Source organism: Merops nubicus, unplaced genomic scaffold, assembly GCF_000691845.1.
Source record: "Merops nubicus isolate BGI_N331 unplaced genomic scaffold, ASM69184v1 scaffold39283, whole genome shotgun sequence".
Taxonomy (NCBI): Eukaryota; Metazoa; Chordata; class Aves; order Coraciiformes; family Meropidae; genus Merops; species Merops nubicus.
In genome coordinates, this window is record NW_008601693.1 from 15,523 (window position 1) to 28,139 (window position 12,617).

The 12,617-nt window shown below is 38.9% G+C and overlaps 1 protein-coding gene across 1 annotated transcript in view; it reads left to right on the forward strand.

Moving 5' to 3' along the window:
* Nucleotides 1-2,268: 2,268 nt before the first annotated feature.
* Nucleotides 2,269-12,617, forward strand: part of LOC103770790 (TBC1 domain family member 1-like) — a gene marked incomplete at both ends in the record, with an annotated part of 32,755 nt that continues 22,406 nt past the window's right edge. The window contains 7 exons of the mRNA XM_008938067.1: nt 2,269-2,514; nt 2,566-2,799; nt 4,876-4,965; nt 8,074-8,178; nt 8,759-8,891; nt 10,312-10,403; nt 11,998-12,108. Of these exons, the coding sequence (XP_008936315.1) occupies nt 2,269-2,514; nt 2,566-2,799; nt 4,876-4,965; nt 8,074-8,178; nt 8,759-8,891; nt 10,312-10,403; nt 11,998-12,108 (1,011 nt within the window). The remainder of the gene's footprint in view (nt 2,515-2,565; nt 2,800-4,875; nt 4,966-8,073; nt 8,179-8,758; nt 8,892-10,311; nt 10,404-11,997; nt 12,109-12,617) is intronic.

Here is a 12,617-nt window from a genome sequence, read left to right on the forward strand (position 1 = left end):
GTGTTCGATAACAAAAACCACTGAAGAAATCAAATTCAATAACTGCACATCTGTGATGGATCCCTAATACCTTCTCTGGGCTTTAGCTTAGCTATAACCCTTGTAGCACTTCCCCTGCTGGAAGCTCTCCTTATGGTCTTAAGCATGGGTGCTGCTGGGGGAGCCTAACTCTGGCTGAGATAGTGGCACTCATTGCCTGTGCGAGAGCTGCAGTTCCTGGAATCAGTGTTTCCCAGAAAATGCCTCATTGCTTTGCTGGCCCCTCTGCAGCCTCAGCAAAGCAGAGGTGGAATCACAAGTCTCTGCCTGTGTTCTGGGCAACCCAGAAGTAAAATTGCTTATGGCTGGTAAGTCCAGATGCTCCCACAAGAGTGAAAAGTGATTATTAGAAAATGCTAAGGCAGTTGCAGCTTGAAATACGGGTAGAATGAAGTTTTGTGTTTCACTGTCATCCTGACTTGTCATGTGACTAAAAATTGGCACTCTGAAGGAGTATTAGGTAAATAAAACTGAGGTGAACCTTGAGCTTTCTGTGGAGCAAATGCCTATCGTTTGAGGTTATAAAGTTTCCTTATACCCTTATATTCTTCTTTGTGTATGATTAAGAAGTTAGGCATGAAGATGCCTGAGCTTTCTGACTTGTTGGTGACACAGCTGAGAACAGACTTCTGAAGTCATGACCTTGCTTTCCTTACCCCTCCACCATTGTCTTTGCTGAGTGATTAGCTGATGACTCACGCCTTGTGCTCAAGGGTGAAGTAATGCTTCCTGAATTGTCTTATTTATTTTGTAATCTGCTTGTTTTCTTAAATCCACTAGCTATATCTATGTATGTATCTGTTGATCTGTCCATCTATATCTCTATATCTGTTTCCTTGCCTATAAAAAGAATCCTACTGACATCTTTATGAGCACCTAGAATATAAGTGTTCCGTTTTCACTGTTCAAACTTCCCCACCCCCTAAGTCATTTACTGTTTCCTGTGCTGGTTTATGTACACTATTGCATTATGCTTAAGCATTAGATAACCATAGAAATGTCTAAAAAATATCTTCAGAGGTCTCTGAAGCATTCTTTATGTTTAAGGATGCCCTTTCTCATAGGGAAGAAGGTTCTTCTGGGCTGCTGCTGTAGTGTGATGCTCCCAAACTTCTTTCTGTACAATCCAAACCCAAAAACTTGTAAGCAATCAAGCTCCAATTGATGCTTGACAGAGGAAATTTGTTTTATCAGGAAACTGGCACACTTAGCATGGATTTTTCTCAAAGTAACTTGGCAAAATTAAATTGGCAGAGTTATCTGCTGTAATCATAGATGGTCGCCCTGCATTTGTCATCATGGCAGCAGCACAGGCTGCAGAATAACCTTAATCTAGGCCAGCCAAAGCAGAGGGATCTAACCAAGCATCAGCCTTACAGCAGCTGAGCAGACAGCATAAGCATGTTCCCACCTTCTAACCCTGTCACACATGGTGACCATTTGGTCTTACGTAGAATGTATCAGATGGCAGTTTGGGTTTGGTTTGTAATGACACTATCTGTGGGCTGTAGCAGGCTGCTCTCTCATACAGGTGCCCTGCAAGTGATACTGTATGTGGAAGTAATATTGGTTGAGAGTGTCATCTAGGATGACATTAAAAATAAACAATAAAAATTAACACCTAAAATAATTAAAATGTTTCTTTAAAAGACACAGCTATTTGTAGTTAAAAACAAACAAACAAGCAAGCAAAAAAAAACCCAAACTGCCATAACAACATAATATGCTATTATGAAGGTGAAAGAAAATTTTCAAGAGACTCATTAATCTACATGGCATGAGTGCTGGACTAAGAAGGGAGTGAAAAATAACAGAGACTTAATCACTTTCCCCGTTAATTAGTCTGCAGCTTCTCTTGTGCTCTCTGAAGTGTTTTTAACTTTCATTTGGAGTTTGATTTGTCAGCATTTCACTGGTTTGTTCAGGTGCAGAAGTTTTAGTAAAAACACAGAGCATAACAAGAGATGAAGCTCTTTTGACCAGGTGTTGCTGATGGTGAACTTCTGGCAGGGAGACAGATGTGCAGTTCAGCTAGTCAGTGTTTAACTTCTGTGATGTGTTTGTTGGACAAGTACAAGTTCACTTCAAATGGTCTTTCAGGAAACAAAACCAAATTAGCCATTCCAGAAAAATAACAGCAGGGAGCATCTCTTAGTATTGAAGCTTGTTTGTATAATGCACCAGATTCTAATGCTGGTTTGTTTTGTTTTTTTTTCCCCCCTTCTGCAGGTGCCTGAGATTATAAGTTCTATTCGACAAGCCGGAAAAATTGCTCGTCAAGAAGAGTTTCAGAATAGTCTCTCAGACGTTGAAGACCCTTTTGCCAAAAAGTTTGAGGTGCTGTTCTGTGGACGAGTGACAGTAGCACATAAAAATGCACCTCCAGCACTCATAGATGAATGCATTGAGAAATTTAGTCGTGCAAGTAGTACAAAAGAGTCAGATTGCGACTCGGCATCCCAACAACATGAAACTGCCAATAACCTCGGAGGCTTCTTCAGCAACAAATTTCGGTCTGTCTTCCAGCCCCTGGTCAGTGAAGAGGAGGAGAAAAGGCCAATGAGGAAATCCTTTTCTCAGCCTGGGCTCCGTTCCCTTGCTTTTAAGAAGGATTTGCAAGAGGGAAGCAATAGGAGTAACAGTTTTGTCAGGTCTTTTGAAGAAGATGGAGTTTCGCTGAGCCTAAGAAGCCAGCTCCTCCATGGACACGGTGTCGTGCAGCCGACGGACATTGCCGAAAACCGGACAATGCTCTTCACGGTAAAGCGAGAGCTGCGGCTCTTGGTGGCTTTTTCTCCTCTTGGAGTTTGGAGTGGCAAACACCAGAGCAGATGTTCTGACAGATGGCGGTTACTTCCTTAATAACTTAGTTGCCATCACCAGAGGTCAACTTAAACTTGCCTGTTTCTCTAGAAAGCGTTACCAGTCAGTGTAAATGCACGTGCTTTTAGAGATAGGGAGAGTACAGGTGGACGGCTTAGGTCCAGCTCCTCTTATTCCAGTGAGTGCATTTTTAGTTTATATTAAATAGATGCAATGTTTCTCAGAGACACATGCAGCTTCAGCCTGAGTGTAATGTCAGACACCTGCTGACAGGCTCATTTCCAAATTGGGGGGTGGGGGGAGTCTGCTGATCTGGCTTCCTATCTTGGGTTGCTTTTTGCCTGGGAAAATATTATGTAGTATGCACAGTAGTACTGTGTTGCCATTCAGCCACTCTAAATGCAGCTGAATATAAGGAAGTGAAGTAATTGTGGGTCGTGCCTCCAGTATCCACAAGTTAGCAGCTGATGGCAGAACTCAGTTTGTTGGCTAACTGCCCCATGTCCAGCAGGCTCTGAGTACTGGTATGCATGCAGCCTGCACAGGTCGTCTTGCTCATCAGATTCTGTGTGGCTACATATGAAATGCTTAAAAGTAACCTTATATACAGAGGAAAAAAAACCTGTGTTTTCTTAGTTAAAATTCGTTCTCGGATTTTGCGCAGGACTGAAGCAGAGCTGGGTTGGTGTAAGTGGTGTGAAAAATGTTCAGATGAGTTATCTGCTGATTCTCCTCACCTGGTTCAGACAGTCCTGATTGTGATATTTCCTCCTGAAGAACTTCTTTCCCAGCCAATTTCATAGGATTTGTTTGGTTTGGGGTTTGGTGTTTGGGTGTGGGTGTGTTTGTGTTTTGTGGTTTTGTGTTGTTGTTGTTTTGGGTTTTGGTTTTTTTTTTTTTTTTTTTTTTTAAACTTAGTATTATTTTGGGGCTTGTCTCCTAGCTGTATTTGGAGGTGGTGAAAGAGGGCTGTATTGGTTGGGGTTTTTTCCCGTGTTCGGTTGGCTTTGGATGATATCTGCTGCACTAGGACCAAGTGTGAAAGGATCGTGTGGGGCTGAGCTAAAAAGTAACCTCTCACTGCAGGGAAGGGAAGACGAGAGCAGTGAACAGGAGGAGGTTGCTGAGTAGATGTTGGAAGGATTAACCCCATGAACACATGCGAGGTCAGCCCCAGGGACAATACAAGGAAATCAGCAGGCAGTTGGGAAAAATCATTGTGCCTGGTTGTAGCAAAGGAAGAGGTGGAGGGGGAATGTGTGGTTTACCATTCTTAGACACACAAAGGTGGCACATCTCACTTGATCCATTCACACAGAATTCTCCCTTCCCCCTTCTTTAGGAAATTACAGGTATATTGGTACTGTTGATGTAGTAATGTGCATCTTTTGGGATTTGGTAGTGGCTGAAGTTTTAGCAGGTTTGTGTAAACCATGCTCATGAATGGATCCAGATTTCACCCATCTGCCCTAAAATCTGATATGAGACTTGTCCTTAGAAGACTTTCTGATAGGCTAGAAGTTATGAGGAATTTATATTTTAGCTGTTAAAATGTTACAAAGACACTTCCAGAACCTGAAAAATTGAAAACCATCTTTTCCCCTTAAAAATGCCTTTCATTCCTCAAAAGTTAGTCAACCCAAAGTTAGCTATTGGGTAACTGCTGTACAAGTGCCCTACAGATTAAATTAAGTTAGAAAATATACTCCAGTAAGCACATTTGTATATTTTTAGTTAAAGCCTTTAAATTAAATGTTATGTGTGTCTTAAATAAAACCGCAAAAAATAATTAAGTGGAATACCGCTAGAGGCACGTACTTGGATGTAAATCTCTGAATGTCAAATTCATGTTGTTTCAGTATTCTCTATTTCTCTGGTAATAATACACTAATTGGTCTAAATATACAAGTAGAAAAAAAAAATTATTTATGTCCAGGAAACATTTTTATAGTGACACAAATGGGTGTGTAATGTTACTTGTTATCATCTTGCTATTTATTTTGCTCTTTTTAGATTGGCCAGTCTGAAGTTTACCTTATCAGTCCTGATACAAAAAAAGTTGCAATTGAAAAAAGCTTTAAAGAAATATCCTTTTGTTCTCAGGTAAGACTGCAGAATGTTCTTTCCCTCTTTTTTTAGTTTAACTATTCTCCACTTGTGAATGCTCATGTACTTCTCTCTCCTAGCATTTCGACTAGATTCTCACCCTGGCAGTTTCAGTAATTGCTATTAACAAGTTTCTAGTTAATTAGTAATTTTTTAAAACTGCCATTCTTTTCTCATTTTGAATTATAATTTCTGAGATAAGACTTGGTTCTGTGTATGGTGGATGAATAATAGGAGCTAGAAGGGACACCCTTGTCAGCTCTGGTTTGAGGTTTCAGTAGGTGTGATTCACAGTTTGCAAATCTGGGATTCTCTGAGCCATATTTTTCAAGAATTGATCATGAAAGGAGAAAAACGATATATAAGAGTATGTGAAAAATACTTTTAAAATACATGTTTTTAAGAGTACAAGTTGCATGTGTGCAAAAGAAGACAACTGTTGGCCATGCAGAGGTAGTGAGCGAGATGCACTGAGGGCAAGCTTGTTTCAGAGCCCTCTTATGCAGTATTAATCCTTGTCTGTTATGCTAGTTTGTGTCCTCCTGCCTCTCATTTTTGTGGCTCTGTCTTTGGTTTCACATGGACAATGTGAGGGTGCAGTTTATCTAATGACTTATTTTGAGTGGTGATGTTTGGAAAGAGATGCAAGTTACAGAAGTGAAGATGCAGTGATGGCTTCGGGCTTGCACGGGCACGTGATCGGCACTTGGCTGCTGCAGCAGCTCAGCAGTGTGAGGGCAGAACAGGCTCTGTCGCACCAAGGACATGGGACAGCTGGGGCAAGCTGGGGATTTTTGTTTGGTTGTTTTTGTTTTGTTTTTCAGTAGGGTTATTTACCCATTTTTAAATATAAGGAATATGATTTGCTATTTTTTTTTCTAGCTTTTTTGAATTGGGATTTTTTTTCTCATAAAATGACTTTGGCTTTTAATTTCATGAGAAGAAATTTCATCACTTCAACAGGTCCCCATTCTGAAAACTTCATAGCAAACATAAGCAGTTTGCATGCTGTCAGATCCAGAGCTTTGAAGAGAACTCCCTAATCACAGGAAAATCTTTATTCTCATGTTCCCTTGGGCAGGATCTAGTTAGATAGACTTTGTGAGTTGCCCTGAGGGTCAGCACACAGCTGTGCTCCTCAGAACAGTAGGTTTGAAATTCTGATTCAATGCTCCTCTCCTGTCTGAAGAGTGTCCTACTGAGTAGATGTTTTGCCAGTTGGGCAAATACTGGTATTTGGGGCATACAAGGCTTTTCCCCAAGGAATACACCTTTCAGAATACTTGATGGAATGATCTTAAGGACTTGTCTTGATCATACATGAACTTTGTTAAAATTTTCTTGAAGGCACTGGAGTTAAATTTTAAGAGAGATCAGAATCAGTACTTAATTTCTAAAATGCCCAATCCACCAGTGAGATGATATAATGGCAGAAAGGAGTGTGCAGTCCTGGGACAGTGTCTGAATTAGCTAATCTGAAAGAGCTAAGGGAGTTTGGCAGTCTCTGGTGTCTTGCAGTTTTGTGGGTAGAGCTGTGATCCCAGCTGAGCTCCCTCCACTGTAGCTGTTGGGTCTTCAGGAGAAGAAATAGGCTTTCAAAAGAAGAAACATGAGGTTAGAGAGGGGGCTCAGCATGTTCTGTACACGTCTCTGATGTGGGTGATGGAGAGAACCTGCAGGTTGCATCAGTCTCTTCTTGCTTTATCACATAGCTGTCTCCTGAAATGCTTAGCCTGGTCATCCATTGGAACTAGAGTTGGAGAAGCTCAGGCTTCACATAATTTGAATGCCTTTCTGCTCCTTTTGTTCTCATGGCATATTGGTGCACATCTGCGTGTAATTGTCCCACTCCAACAAACCAGGTATCTCCTTATACAGTAAATTATTTTCCTTCATTGAGCTGGTATCCACTGAAGGTTTATTCTTAATATTTCTAACAGCCAGACAGCATTGTTTAGACTGCTTAAGGATATCTGATGCTATAACTCATTCACTTCTGGGATATCTGGCCATTCTGTTTTATAGAAGTATTCACTTTTTATGCTTTTAAAATACTTCTTATCCTTTTAAAATGCTTTTTTAATTTTTTTTTCTTAATGATAAAAGGACAAAGGGAATATTCAGTTATTATTGTTGTGTTAACAAGAAAAAGCAAGAAAACCCAGCAAAGTCCTATTTGACATATTCAGATAGCTTAAACTTCACTGGAATTTCTGGTTTACTGTAATAATGATTATTTTTGATGCAACATTTTATTACTTCTCTTTTGCCAATTTTAAATTGTTGTGCTGTGACAGCCAGAAGGTAGTAAAATAGTGTGGAGTATAATTAAATTTCTATAAACAGGCTCTGCATGTAGTTAACCATAAGTTCAGGTTCAGGATTTTGTTTTTTTCACCAAGAATGGTGCACTGAGGAGATGTGCATGGGATCACCTGACTACTCATCTGAAAGTCTTTCTGTAAAAGAAAAAAATTCCCAGTGAATAAAAGAACTTCCTAGCATTTTACCAGGACATACTGTTTATCTACTGTTGCCAGTATATAGTGCCTGAATTTGCATGCTTTTTAGGAGAAATAAATGCTACCATGAGTGATCTTCAAGTAATATACTTAACTATTTTCATTTTTTAACTAGCCAAGTTTTCTTTAAGTGAAAAAAAAAAAAATTTATCCATTTTTTACTACTACTTTGATTTGGTCTTAAAATGTAAAGCAATTGTTGACCATTTGGGTAAAGAAGAATTAAAACAGAGTAAGCTATTCTTCCCTGCTAGTTCCAATACTGATTAACATACATCTTTAATAGTATATATTCATCCTTGTGTTTTCTAATGAATCTACTAGAATTCGGTCAATTAAAAAAAAACACAACACAACAAACAAACAACCTCTGACTTAAGTGAAATTTAAAATATTCATGACATAATAGGTTCTGTAAGAGAATGGATTATTAAGGCTAGATGATTTTAATGTAGCTGTACCAGAGATATGTGACGTATCTGTAGTGCTGTTGGGCCTTTCATGCTTTTATTACTGGGAAAAATACAGGTACAAAACATTGAATGTAAATATGACTGCTTCACTACTGTTGCTTCTCCACTAGGGAATTAGGCATGTGGATCACTTTGGGTTCATCTGCAGAGAGTCCTCAGAAAATGGAGGCTTCCACTTTGTTTGCTACGTGTTTCAGTGCACAGATGAAGCACTGGTAAGTGAATAGAATACTGGGCCCTAAAAGTCTTCTACTGCTCCATGCTTTGTACTTTACTGAATGTCTTCAAATCCTGCTCTGCTCAGAAATAGAATGATTCCAAAAATGTAACTAACTTAGCAGTCTGCAAAGGAATTATTAATTTATTTTGAAGATAGGAGTTAAAATCCCCTTTAACATCCAGTAAAACTTCCTTTCATTGCACAAAGAAAGTTAGCCTGTATGCCTCTTTTTTGGAAGAGGATTTTTTTCGTGGTCTACCTGTTCGGGCCCGTGCATCACAACTGCAGTAAGCTTTTCTATCGCAGACAGGAGAAGGTTTCTAGATAGAGATAGTATCTTTTGTTAGACCACAGTAATAACATTGGGTGGTCTGAAAGAGATAAGACTTCACGACGAGTTCTGACTTGCTTCTGTGTGCACAGGAAAGGCACGGGAACAGCTTTTCTTTCTAATCATAAGCACATTCCCAGACAAGCTGCAGTATTATTCTACAAGGCTGTTGTGTTTGCGTTAAGGAAAACAGGTGGTCACTGAAGGAGTGAAATTGTGTTCTTTTGCACTCATTTCTTTTCAGGTTGATGAAATCATGATGACGCTGAAACAGGCTTTCACTGTAGCTGCTGTACAACAGACTTCCAAGGCACAGCCCCAGCTCTGTGAAGGATGTCCTATGCAAAGCTTGCATAAACTCTGTGAAAAGATAGAAGGTGAGGTGTGAAGAACTTTCTGGTTGAATATTTTTTTCTCACAATTTTACTGGAGGACAGTCTTACACATGAAACTCCAAGGGAGGAAATGCTTAAAGAGAGCTTGAGACATGGGATGCAGAGTTGAAAGGCAGTCTTTTTATTTAGAGGACTGTAGTGTCAAGTTATCTGTATGGCAAGATAAGGATTTTCTAACAGAAGTTAAACTCCTTTCTTGCATGTTATTTGAATTTTTGAAAACTAATCAAAGAGTCTAAATATTACTGCCTTGCAGCTGGCTTGGCTGTATTAGCCAAGGAGGAGTGCCGATAAGGAACTTCTCCAAACAGTGTGTGCTGCAATAGTTATGACCGGCTCTCCTGCGGAATCCACTTAGATACTGGCATTGCACTACCACCAAACATGACCCGAACAGTCTGCTTTTAGTATGCAATGTTTGTGCTGTTGATTTATGCTCCTTCATGAAAATGCAGTGGTTAGAATTGTAGTATTGCCCAGAAAACGAGTCCAAGAAAAAAACCCACCTTGTTGCAGTTCATCAAATTTCAGTTAGATTTTATTAATTTAAGCAATGTCTGGGTTGAATAAAGGGCAACAGCAGCTTGTGAGATCACATGACAGTAGCTTGTTGGACTAAAACCTATCTAGTATTAATTTGATGAAACTGGAGAACTTCCAAAACTACTTTTCACTCTGTTTTGGTCTTCAGCTAGCTATGATTTTTGAGAAAATTCTTAAAGGCAAATGATTCTTAATGCCTTTAATCATGCCATCTGGTTAATTGTATTGTCTGCTTCTGAAGGAGAAATGCCATAATCTGAAGTACAAAATACTGCTGATGGTTTGCTGGTTTTCCACAGAAAACAGAGGAAAGGAATTTAATCCATGATGAGAGCAGAAAACATAATCTGAATGAGAGAGTGGTCTGCTTTACTGTCAGTAAACGTTTTCAGCAAGAGTCGAAGCAAAAACTTCACTAACATGCAATAAATTTGCTCTTTTTTCAGAAGAGGCCAAGGTATACAAATTGGAGAAAACCCATGGAAATTACATTTATACAACAAGCAAAATCCAAGTAGTACTGCATAAAACGCCAACAAAGCAGTCTGCTAAAAGGCAGTAGATTGTGGGTTTATTTTATCTTGTGTGATAATGGAATCTTCAGCTAAGAATATAATCCTGCTCTGTGCTCAGTAAATCTCCTCGTTGTAGAGTTCATGTCCCTCATTTTAAAAACATGAGTTCAGTAGTAGCTTTAAATTAACCTACAGTTCTTTCTAATGCCCTGTTATGAAATCAGTGCAATGGGTCAGCTCAAATAACAGACGAGCTTTGGCTTAAATTGTGTGCATATTTATGTGATTGATTAATTCTGACAAAGTTGACCCTGTGTTTTGTTCTTTTTTGTTCCTCTTGGTAGGGTTACACCCTTCTAAGACTAAACTAGAACTACAAAAGCATCTAACAACATTAAATAACCAGGAACAGGCCTCTGTTTTCGAAGAGGTTAAGGTAAACTCTGTTTCTTACCAGATTTTAAAGCAGTTGATGCTTTTTGCTATTATCAGTGTGGAGCACTAAAGTGATTTTCACTTTTTTTGTCTGCAAATTATTCATTATCTTTATTTAATAGACTGTTAATCACCTTGTGCTTTAATTTCAATATTATTATTTTTCTAGAGCGTGTCTTTTGATGAAAATAGCTTATTTTACTCGTTCCTTTTCCCATAATACTACTTGTTGTCCAGGAAAATATTGAATTCTCACTAAGACTGCACACATTTTTTTGTGGGTGAAGGCTCTACCTTGTACTGTGCGAACTTTCAACAGTTACTTTGACCAAAATAAATTGCTATAACATTCCCAGATCAGAAAATTCCCTGCCTAGATCTTAATACTTGTCAAACTAACTGAAAAAGTTTAACTTTCTGAGTGAAATCCATTTTAGCACAGATGAAAGCATAGCTGGCTTTAAGACAGATCGTGAACATCATAGTAGGTGTCATTTGGCTTGGCACACTGTTGAAGATTAAGAAATTTCAGACTTTAAAAAAAAAAAAAAGTTTCCTTCCTCTCTTGAGTCATTTCAGTCTCTTCGTGTGTTTCCATGGGGCAGTTCATCATCCAGTACCAAATTTGGAAGTTACTCTGTGGGAGCAATTCCATGAGCTAAGTAGTTTCTTAGAATACAGGAGCTAGCTGGCACTGTTGCCTTTTAGTGTTCTGCAGACATTTTAAGTCATTTCTAGTAGTCACAGGAAACTGTTAATTGCTTCTGGTGAGAGTTTGCAAACAATTAACTTGGTAAAACCAAGGGTATAGTACACCTCTCCTGCCTATCATTTTCAGTTGATTTTTTCTGAGTTGAGCTGCCTGAAATTTTAGTTGTCACATTTTTCCAGTTCCATGTGTTGTAACCATTATTTGCATTTTAGGTAGCTGTCTAAGGATCATTTCATCAATCTGATGTGCTACCCTTGTGTTTACTAATTCATACTGTATCCTCTACATTACATCAAAAGGCTTAAAACAGCATATGCTTTTCAAAAATTAGGTTTCTAGGATTCAATTCTGTAATAAATTGTTTTAAACCATTTTCTTTTACAGTAATTCAAACCTAAATAGAATGCATCAGAGACAAGTATGTACACCTTGTCCACTGATTTTTAAAATACCTATGTCATTTCCAAAAAATGAAATGTCCAGTGAGGATTTCTAGGAGGGGGGTTGTGAATCGTAACTGCAAGACGGTACTTCCTGTGGGTTACCGTCTCAGAACCACGGTGTTTTGGTTTTCTGTACATCAAAAGCAAATGTGCAAAAGTATTTTTTAAAGTCTTTATTTCCATATGGCAGTTAGAGACCTCTACAGTTCTCCTTTACCTTTCAGGTAAATTCCGTCAGTGTGAAGTGAGGTGGTGTCTGTCTGTCTGTCTGTGTTGCTGCTTTGCCTGGGACAATGGTGTCCTCTGGTGGACTGGAGTAGTAGCTTAACTGGATTGAACTTTTCCTTAGACTAATGACAGACTGACTGTGAAAAGACTAAATATTAACTAACTGTTATGAAAATATACAATTACTCTGCTTTTGGTGTTTTCAATTAAAGAAATTAAAGCCAAGAAATGATCAAAAAGAGAATGAGTTGGTCATCTCTATTTTGAGAAACATGTATGAAGAAAAACAGAAGGACCACATTCATGTTGGAGAAGCAAAACAGGTAAGTAATCACTCAGTTTTCGTTCATATAAGGAGAAGCCATCAAAAAAATCTTCCATTAAATTTTTATCTTTCCAAAGACAAATTTTCATCAGTGGCATTTTGGAACTTCAAACTGTAGGCAGTGGTGTATGCTTGCTTTGATAGGATTCATAGGCTATTGTCATGCCCCGTAGCAGGCATACCTCAGATTTTGAGGTACCTGGTACAGTCTTGATTTCAGGCCTGGGAGACAGAGATGCAAACAGGGCAGACCACTAATTTGGTTGTTTCTTTCTTCACACAGCAGCGAAAATTTAATGTACGTGAGAGAATATTTAAGGAATTTGTAATTGCTCTCAGCCAATCTGTGGCATTTGTCATCCCACTGTCTGTCTGTGTGAGTTGGTGTCCTGACAATACATTGATCTTTGATACATTTACTCAGTAGCTGGAAGTTTCTTGTGTGTAAACCACCATTTGAAGTCGCCTCGAAGAGGAGTAGCTGAGGAGCATTCCTGTACAAACAGC